Source organism: Pezoporus wallicus, unplaced genomic scaffold, assembly GCF_028554395.1.
Source record: "Pezoporus wallicus isolate ANWC-B61680 ecotype Strahan unplaced genomic scaffold, APGP_CSIRO_Pwel_v1 contig_642, whole genome shotgun sequence".
NCBI lineage: Eukaryota > Metazoa > Chordata > Aves > Psittaciformes > Psittacidae > Pezoporus > Pezoporus wallicus.
The window spans coordinates 683,582-693,178 of NW_026637470.1; the positions used below are offsets into that span (position 1 = coordinate 683,582).

Genomic DNA, 9,597 nt, shown 5'->3' on the forward strand with positions numbered 1-9,597 from the left:
ACATCCCAGCTGTTTGGGATATTATAATAACTTTAAAATACCAGAGAAAATGTTCAGGAAATACTGGAATAATTACAAATAAATTCAAAACTAAAACAACAAAAAACAATACTATGTTTAATGAAATGGGTGTTTGTCATTTAATAGAGTGGTTGATTAGTAACACCCATCAATTTAACCATAGAACACATTAAAAAAAAAAAAAATTAATTGGGCAGGTAAGAAATGAATGGGTTTCAGAGATGTTGGTACCTAATATTCAAACTTAATGGTCAATCATTGCCAAAATGGAAACATATTTTAGTTTCTTCAATATGATTTTCTCCCATTTTGAGAACATGTCATAGAATCATAGAATCATAGAATAGTTAGGGTTGGAAAGGACCTTAAGATCATCAAGTTCCAACCCCCCTGCCATGGGCAGGGACATCTCACACTAAACCATGTCACCCAAGGCCTCGTCCAAATTGGTCTTGAACACCGCCATGGATGGAGCATTCACAGCCTCCTTGGGCAACCTATTCCAGTGCCTCACCACCCTAACAGGAAAGAATTTCCTCCTTATATCCAATCCAAACCTCCCCTGGTTTTAATTTTTAACCCGTTACCCCTTGTGCTGTCACTACAGTCCCTAATGATGAGTCCCTCCCCAGCATCCCTGTAGGCCCCCTTCAGATACTGGAAGGCTGCTATGAGGTCTCCACACAGCCTTCTCTTCTCCAGGCTGAACAGCCCCAACTTTCTCAGCCTGTCTTCACACAGGAGGTGCTCCAGTCCCCTGATCATCCTCATGGCCCTTCTCTGGACTTGTTCCAACAGTTCCATGTCCTTTTTATGTTGAGGACACCAGAACTGCACACAATACTTCAGGTGAGATCTCATGTCATTCTAGATTAATTTCCTACCAGTAGGTTGCACCCTTGAAAATGGAATTGAGTCCTGCTGGACTGAATATTTCTTTCAGCTGAGACAGTCACACATGGTATACACCGATCACTGGCTTAAGTCATTTTATCTCAGATTTTCAAAAACTGCAAAAAATCTGTAAAAGAAATTGAAAAAATATAATTAATCTGCTAAAGAAAAGATAATTTAGTAATTAGAACTTTAGGTGTAACTATTCATCCCTACTCTCCTACATACCTATTCCCATTAATGGCATGATAAAGCAAAGCTGTCGAGACTGGAAAAGAAGTCCAGGCCTTCCAGTCTCTGTATATCAACTTTAAGGGGGCCAGACTTGTTGTTAGGAACCTGTTAGTGCTTTGCCTATTTAAGTAGAAGAGATTTTAAATGTGAGGTTTGTTTTCATTGAGTTATAGCAGAGATTCATTTATAACACTAATTTACATTTTTTGCCACAAATAATCTGTATACTGGAAGCTAGAAGCCCATAACTTTGTGAAAGCACCAGAGAGGACGATATTTATGTATTCAAAAGCAGAATTCAGAAGACAGGGTTTCTTCTAAACAAACAAGATCATTGTGTTTTTACACTAATGCGTAACTAAAGTGCCACAGTTTATCAGTTCATCAAGTTTGTATCTGAGTCACATACAAGTCCTTGTACTGAGAAAATGTGTAGGCTTGTGCTTATATTAACCAACAATTCTGATATCGTACTTTCATAAGGCTTGATCCAAGAACACTGACATTAGTGGATCTTTCTATTAACTTGCAGGGGTGTGGATCAGGTGAGTACAGTGCTTTTGTATGAAGCCAGCATTTCACCAAAAGAGATAAATGTAACAGCTCTTGTTTTTCTGAGCATACCCAGTCTTTAGTCTGCTCTGAAAAACATGAAGGTAAGAATTTTGTTCATGTATGGCATAAAAAACCTTCAGTATGTTTTTCTTTTTCTGCACTTTTATTCAGCTACTCTTACCATTTTAAATGTTGTTGATTGAGAGGTGGCTTCATCACTCTGATCACTCACTGGTTGTGATTTGTTTGCTGTGGCATAGCAGAGTATCTCCGATAATATTGCAGAGCTGTGAGTAGGAGCGATCTTGCAAGGGGTTAATGCTGTAATCTTTTTCTAGTCTGTTTATAATCCCCACAATAGTCCAGTAACAGAAAAGGGTGGATCTAAAAAAGTACCAGAGGGGATGTGTGTGTGTGTGGATGTGTGTGCATATGCATGAGCGTGTTTGTGCATTCATGCTTTGCTTTTCTGGACTGCCTTCTTTGCCCCTGGAATAAATCTTGTTCAGCCTCAACAGGACCTGTGTGCCAGGTGCTTCTGACAGAGTTAGAAGAGCTTCCTTGCACAACTGCCTGTCTTGTGTTTCTCCTGGAGATTTCATTCAGAAATGTATTTGTTTACTGCAAGAATGGGCAGATAGTCACAAACCCACCCTCTTCTTCATCAAAGCTAACCTGTGGACACTGAAGAATGGAAATAGTTGATGCTAACTTCCTCGGGAACAGTACCAATTTTACTGCTTTCCTGTGCGATATCATCTTGGAAAATGACACTTTTTTCTGTGTGGATGATCCACCTTATCCTTCTAAAGGTATGTATAGAGGAACAGGTTTTTCCAGGCAGTTTTAGTTCTAGCTGGAAATAGAGATATTATGGAAAGAAACAGACACAAAAAGCTTTTTCTGTGAGTGTAAAATCAACTGCTTACTGATAAGTTAGGATGAGAAACAGGCAGGAAAGAATTTAGTATGTGCTGGTTTTCCAAGGTAAAATTCATTACAAAAAGATCTGGATATAATGCAGAACTAAAACAGTAGCAGTACTGGGCACAAAATGTAAACAGCTCTGCTAAGGATTTGGAGAAACATAATTTATACTCTTTAAGCAATTCAATAACAATGAAGATACCTGATCTGATGCCATGTAGGAAAGTGATTATGAATAAAAATATAGCAATCTGAGGGTAGAAAAAATATGCATATACTAAACCATTTTGATTGCTGCATCGTTCCTTACTTCTGCATAAAGGAGGATCTCCTGTGGTGAGTGAGTTGTGCACCCAAAATGCTGTGGGCTTTTAAAGAGTCGAATTTGGCTCTCCAAATGCACACGTTATTGCATCTATTATATTTTAACAATATAAAATTCAGGTAGATCAGAACAAGTTTAAAAACTGCAGCATTTCCATTGATTTTGCATTGGTATAAAGACATAAACCTTAATAAAACTGAATACAGAAATACTTTTAACTTTTGATTAAAGGCTGAAACACGATATTAGTCTATGAGCTGTATGCTGCATACCTGATCTTTCCCTGTGACAATTTTCAGATTTGCATCAGATAATTCGAATTCTACTGTATTGTCTGATATTTCTACTCAGCGTTTTGGGGAACATCCTGGTAATCACAGTGCTGATAAGAAACAAGCGGATGAGAACAGTCACCAACACGTTTCTGCTGTCACTAGCAGTCAGTGACCTGATGCTCTGCCTGTTCTGCATGCCATTCACTCTCATCCCCAACCTGCTGAAAGATTTTATTTTTGGAAGCACTGTTTGCAAAACTGCCACTTATTTCATGGGTAAGTCCTGGAGATCTATACTTATTTTGAAGACTGACTAATGAGATAGGTGAGAAGGTCATTAGAGACCTGTAAAATACTGACCATTTCCATCTGCCATTGAACAGTTACCAAAACCACAAAGGAACAGCTTTGTAATGTCATAATGGTTCTGGTTTCTTCATCCTGATCCGACAAAATGCAGAGGCACCCACTTAATTTTAGCAACATATAGAAGTCTTTTGCTGGATCAAGTGAGAATTTAAGTGAGAAGTATGTTGCATGATCAAGCCTTAATGAGGAGCCCAGCACATGTGCTTGCTTACCTGTCACTGACAGGTTTATTAGCAGTGGTCAGGTCACCCACCAGAAATGACAGGGTTGTACATTCCTCACTAAGGGCAGATTTTGCCCACAGATTTTTGGTAGCAGTGACACATGAAAAAAGAAATAAAACCAGACAAAGTCAGTGCCATTTGTGGAGCTGGAAGTTAGAGCAGGCACTTTCTGAGAACAGACCAGGTGTGATCAGAGCTCACCAGGAGATCACGAAGTACAGATACAGGTATCAGAGGCTGGCTTTAAGAAACAACGCTTTTATATGCCTTGCCATACTCCCTTTACTTGTGGAGCCAGGAGTTTCAGAATGCCTGGATTACTTACTTGTGTGTAAGTGATTTTCTGTCACTTCCAGAACTTCCTGTGCATTTGCTGTTTCTTGAAAACGCAAAAACCGAGAACTGTGTGTAAAGCTTTTGCTACCCTGGGACACCTTCAGTCCCTTACAGAAACCTTGGGTACCCTTTCGACCAGTGTCCTTGAGAACTTTGCTGTGTTGTGAAAGTACACAGCTAAAGTGTGCGAATGAGAAATCAACATCTTTTTGTAGATAAAACCAATAAAACTAAAGGCCATGTTTAAACAATTATAATGAATTGCTGCCATAAATACCACAAACCACTACCGAAGCATTGCTGTATTCCTCTTATTTCACACTGTGTAAATTACTTAAAAAAAAAAAATCCAGTGAAATACATTCAAACATGAAGTTTTTCATTATGAAGGTGTTTTAAGAGAGAGAATGTTGATATTTCCCATTATCAGTTCAGCTTGACAGGGTCTTCAATTGACACTGACATGCATTGCATCATCTATGCTCCATTTTTCATTTTAAGATGTGGGATCACTTGTATTAAATTACAGATAAATTGTGTACAGCAAACTGTACAGATATTGGCATTTTATATTTTGACCCACATTAGAACATTCACAAAGACTATTAAATGAAACTCCTTTACTGAAAGAAAAAAACTGCGACAAGAAGAAATATTTATAATCTTGCAGTGATAAACTGGGGCACCTCAGTGACAGAAATACAGACCACTGCTACATTTTGTAATATATAATCAGGAGAAGTTAAGGGCATTTGAAGGACAAAGATTCTGCTTCATGACTTCAGTTTTACCTTGTAACTCCATTAAATTTAAATGAAGTTTAAATTTAAACACAATTTAAAAAGTGATAGGATATTTAATTCTCCTGAATGAGAAAATCAGATCTCCAGTCAAGCAGGATGCTTAAAAAAAATAAAGCAGTAGAAGAGGGATTGTGAACTTCTGTGTTAAAAGAATAGTTAACAGCATAATGTCACTGATTACAAATGCTTGTTTCAATTTCAGTCCAATTAGTGGAGTGGATAAACCACAGTAGTAAAGAGAAGAATTAGGAGAAGTGTCTTCTTTCCCTACTATCAGAATTTCATGGTTTAACAGAACTAATCTTTTGTCTTGGACTTCTGCCATTAGAGAAATGCAAAGCAGAAACATCAGTCTGGAGACCCAGACCTGTTGCCCACATATTCTTCACTGACTTTATCAGCATGATATTTATACACATTTTAGATTATAAATAATCCTATATTTCATTTTCCTTATGCATTCGGAAAGTTAGCTAGACTATTTGAAAATGAACCTTTAAAACAAACCATTAGCCTTTTTCTTTATTTTATATATGTAGGTGTCTCTGTAAGTGTGTCTACATTCAACCTGGTTGCCATATCTTTGGAGAGATACAGTGCCATTTGCAAACCTCTGCAGTCCAGGGTCTGGCAGACAAAATCTCACGCCTTGAAGGTGATTGCTGCTACCTGGTGTGTTTCCTTTACCATCATGGCACCATACCCAATTTACAGCAAGCTGGTACCTTTCACCAAGTATAACAACACCACAGCAAATATGTGTCGGCTCCTTTGGCCAAGTGATGTCATTCAACAGTCTTGGTAAGACATAAGTGACTGTTAGCAAATGTATAATTATCTGGCAGAAAACAGGATTTCATGGTAGCATTAAGCCTATTGAAAATCAAGTATTAACCTTCAGCATACATTTACACTTCTAGCATGCTTATTTAAGTAGTAAAAAAAAAATATTTTTAAGCTGCTTACATTTGACACTTGTATGGCTTTTCCCTTGTCATAGGAATGATACCCAACATGGCAATGATTCTCACACTGTGGTCTGCTAAACCCCTACTGTAGCTGTAAAGCAAGCATCTGTCACTCCTCAAGTAGGAGTACTGCTTTGACTCATTTATACACAAACTTAAATATTTTTCAGAAAACTCTGTGATTAATCTTTGAGAGATGCAGGCACATACAAGTGCCCCTCTGTGTGCTGCCTTGCCCATTAATTTGTTTGTCTGAAGGTCCTCTGAAGCAGAGAAGCAGCAATATTACTTAGACGTTGTGTCCTTGCACAATGACTGAACATTTTAACTGGCACCGAGAAGATGTAAGAGTTTTTTGGATACTGACTGTCAATTGGAACTGGGAACAAGATTAAAGTGTGCACCACTTCAGGATGGTGTATCCACAAACAGCAGATTTGTACTAATGCTTTCATAGTCTCAGGTATTCAGCAGTGTGAGTATAGATGAGGATGGAGGTACAGGGAAAAATTCTCTCTCCCTGGTGTTGTGGATTCCCAGGTGCATTAGTGAGTTTGCACTAAATTCCCAGGGAGCAGAAAAGACATAGGCTCATGAATGCAGTTAAACATAATTATTTCCCCAACTTGTAATCACATTACAGAAGCTGCCTAGAAGATTAAGAGAAGTGCAACCAAGTAAAAGCTGCTTCCTTTAGCAGCAGGGTGGCTGGACCTGGGATCCCTCCCTGAGGGCTCTGCATGGTTGCAGGGATGAAAGCCCAGGTCGTGGCTGCCCTGTCCCTGCCCGTATGTGCCATGGCCATTGGCATGTAAGAGCTCATGGAAGAAATGACTGCCAGTACCAGGGGCTCCTTTGAGAATCAGCAGTGGCTCATTTGGCTTCTGCAAGGCAAATCTTACATCCTTCAAAAGTACAGGGCATCCGATGCTCACCTGGTAACAGCAGTGAGCCCTGCTCTTGGGCAGAGAAACCTTCTGCTCCCTCTGACCACTATGGGGGTGCCCATCTCCTCAGGGCCTGCAGATATTGGGTGATGAATGTTTTGCAGCCACAGTAGCCTTGTTCCTGCTGTACTTTTTTGGGCAAGAAGCAGAAGACTTGAGAAGCTCCTGATTCCCAGCGCTGTCAAAACAATGCTTTGTATTAGCATGAAAAAATGTCAGAAAAAATCTTGACATGCCCTACATACACATATATACCCCCAGTTCTCACCTGGAGCAAAAGGAGCTCTTCTGGTTTTGTGCTGTTCCCTGGTCTCAGTTTCTCTTTTGATTCTTTAGGTACACTTTCCTGCTGCTCATACTTTTTCTTATACCTGGGATTATAATGATGGTTGCATATGGCCTCATTTCTTTGGAACTCTACAGAGGAATAAAATTTGATGCCAGCCAGAGAAAACCTTCACGAGGTAACAATACATTTATACCCAGGGTTGGGGTTCTTTTAAGTTAGAGTTGAAGATCTGAGCAGTCATTTTGAGGTTACTGAAAGCAAAACTGTCTACTTGCAAAAATGGTCAGCTATGGTTGTGAACCTGCCAGATGCATTTGTTGACTGCAGTTATTGCATTCTTCACTAGCAGATAATTCCTCATCTATGACTTGTTTACAAAGACTCTGGGCAGGATATATCAAATTTTAATTTTCTTATTATGGAAATACCAAGATTTATTTCTTTTTCTGGCCATGGATGAGGACCATTCCTGGCAATAAACACCACAAAATTTGTCAAATTTAGATAGAAGCACATAATTTTGAAAATTATCTTCAGTGAATACTAGAGCAAACAGCGTTCTTACATCCTTTGCATCAATTTTTATGGAGCTAGGATGTAAGAATATTGGGAGATAGTGGACACAGAGCAGTTGGTATTTGACTGACTCAGAAGTAGGCCAGTGCTTTCTCTGCAGCAGCTGTCCAGCCATGAATAAGGGGTTTTATTAGACTTAGACTGCATTCTCAATTTCTTATTTTGAATCACTGTTCAGAGATGTTTTGCCGACCATTTAAGCACTAACTTATATGTACAGAAAGAAAAACAAGTACCTGCAGTGCCAAATACGAGGATGGAGATGGATGCTACCTCAACAAAACCAAGAGAAAAAGGAAAATGCCATTGCAACAGCTCTCTGCTACCAGCCATAGCAAAATAGACAGGGTGAGAAGCAGCAGCTCTTCTGCCAACTTAATGGCCAAGAAACTTGTCATCCGCATGTTGATGGTGATAGTGGTTTTGTTCTTCCTTTGCTGGACTCCCATCTTCAGTGTCAATGCCTGGCGTGCATTTGACACCACTTCAGCAGACCAGCGTCTCTCAGGGGCTCCCATCTCCTTTATCCACCTGTTGTCCTACACCTCTGCCTGCGTGAACCCCATCATATACTGTTTTATGAACAAGCGCTTCCGCATGGGTTTTCTGGACACTTTCACCTGCTGTGCAAAGCAAAAGCCCCCTGCGATACGGGGAGAGGTTGGTGATGAAGAGGAGGGGAAGACAACAGGGGCCTCACTCTCCAAATGTTCTTACATGCACATGAATGTGTCTGCACCCCTGTGAGCTGTGTCAGAAGAGGCAACAAGTGGTCTACAGAAATACAAGTGTCTATCATCTGATCTTGGAAAGTGACTGTGGCATCAGCTGAATGTGATTTAGTTCTGAGGTAAAGAAACACTTCAGCTGACAGTAAATGCAGTGAGAGTTTTATGGGAAATGGATGTTATCACTGTCTGAGCTTTTTATCGTTTCCTCTTCAAAAGTAGAAAGGAGGAAGAGGGCTCTTTGAAGATAAGGGACTTTATAAAAAGCCTTAGAAGATGCTCTATTTGTCATAAATTCTCCTGTAAAAATTGGTGTCCTCTGCATCAACGGGTTTGCTCAGTTTTCAGCTGCAGTCTGAGTATCTCTTAAAATTTCCAAGACACTAATAGATCCTCCTCAAACATGAGTCTTCAATATCTATGCCTCAAAATCAAAACCTTTCCATTACATTTGTAGTATTTCTTCGTATTATTTTATCTGAGCTAATCCATGTTGAGATCATTTTGGTGTCATGGTCAGTTAAAAGAAGAATTCTGGCATGGGGAGAATGGGCTTGTCCATGTGCAAATAATGCTTTTAAGTCAAATAATTTCATCTTTTTCTTAATAAAATGAAAATAAATATTGGTGACTTTGTGGACGGAATGCATTCTTCACTTCGGCAATAACCTAAATCAGCATAATTTAATGTATTTTTGGTTTAAATAAACTCCATCAAATAAGCACAAAGAAGTGGTTTTCTTCTGTGCAGCTGCAAGCACTCACACGTAAATGTGGCAAGGTCTTAGATGACTCCCAAAGGCTTGTGTGGAAATAATCACACTGGGTTAAATGGATAATTTAGACTAGGGATAAATGCTTGGGATAAAGGCAAAGAGGTGATTTTACAAAAGATACGGGACTGAAGATGTAGGATGATGCCCAGTGTAGTCACATCGTTCAGATATATATTTGTAGTCGCTCCTGGCATGGTACTGCCCATGTGGAAATAGAAGCCATTGGATGTATAAAGGCAGAAAGAACACACACAATGAGCAAAAGTGGAAAGACTTTGTCAGAAAACACAGTTTTCTAAGCTTTTTCTCCTTATACGAGATTTTCTTGAAGCACACTTATTTGTAACTGT

General features: G+C 39.3%; 1 protein-coding gene and 1 long non-coding RNA gene across 2 annotated transcripts; one reads left to right on the top strand and one right to left on the bottom strand.

The window, feature by feature from the left end:
* Positions 1–921: 921 nt before the first annotated feature.
* LOC130597247 (uncharacterized) lies at positions 922–3,339 on the bottom strand. Its single transcript, XR_008971701.1, has 3 exons — positions 3,229–3,339; positions 1,144–1,269; positions 922–1,042 (listed from the first exon to the last, which is right to left on the bottom strand). It is a non-coding gene; the product is annotated as an uncharacterized LOC130597247 (long non-coding RNA).
* CCKAR (cholecystokinin A receptor) lies at positions 2,094–8,872 on the top strand. Its single transcript, XM_057405592.1, has 5 exons — positions 2,094–2,516; positions 3,256–3,507; positions 5,503–5,764; positions 7,215–7,342; positions 7,964–8,872. Exons 1-5 carry the CDS (start codon positions 2,396–2,398, stop codon positions 8,488–8,490), a joined length of 1,290 nt encoding a protein of 429 aa, XP_057261575.1. The 5' UTR covers positions 2,094–2,395; the 3' UTR covers positions 8,491–8,872.
* The last annotated feature ends 725 nt before the right edge of the window (positions 8,873–9,597 follow it).

Coding starts and splice junctions, on each gene's coding strand:
- CCKAR (XM_057405592.1), top strand. CDS start 2,396: ATGGAAATAGTTGATGCTAACTTCCTCGGGAACAGTACCAATTTTACT. Junction 3,508..5,502: donor AACTGCCACTTATTTCATGG/GTAAGTCCTGGA, acceptor TTATATATGTAG/GTGTCTCTGTAAGTGTGTCT. Junction 5,765..7,214: donor GATGTCATTCAACAGTCTTG/GTAAGACATAAG, acceptor TTGATTCTTTAG/GTACACTTTCCTGCTGCTCA.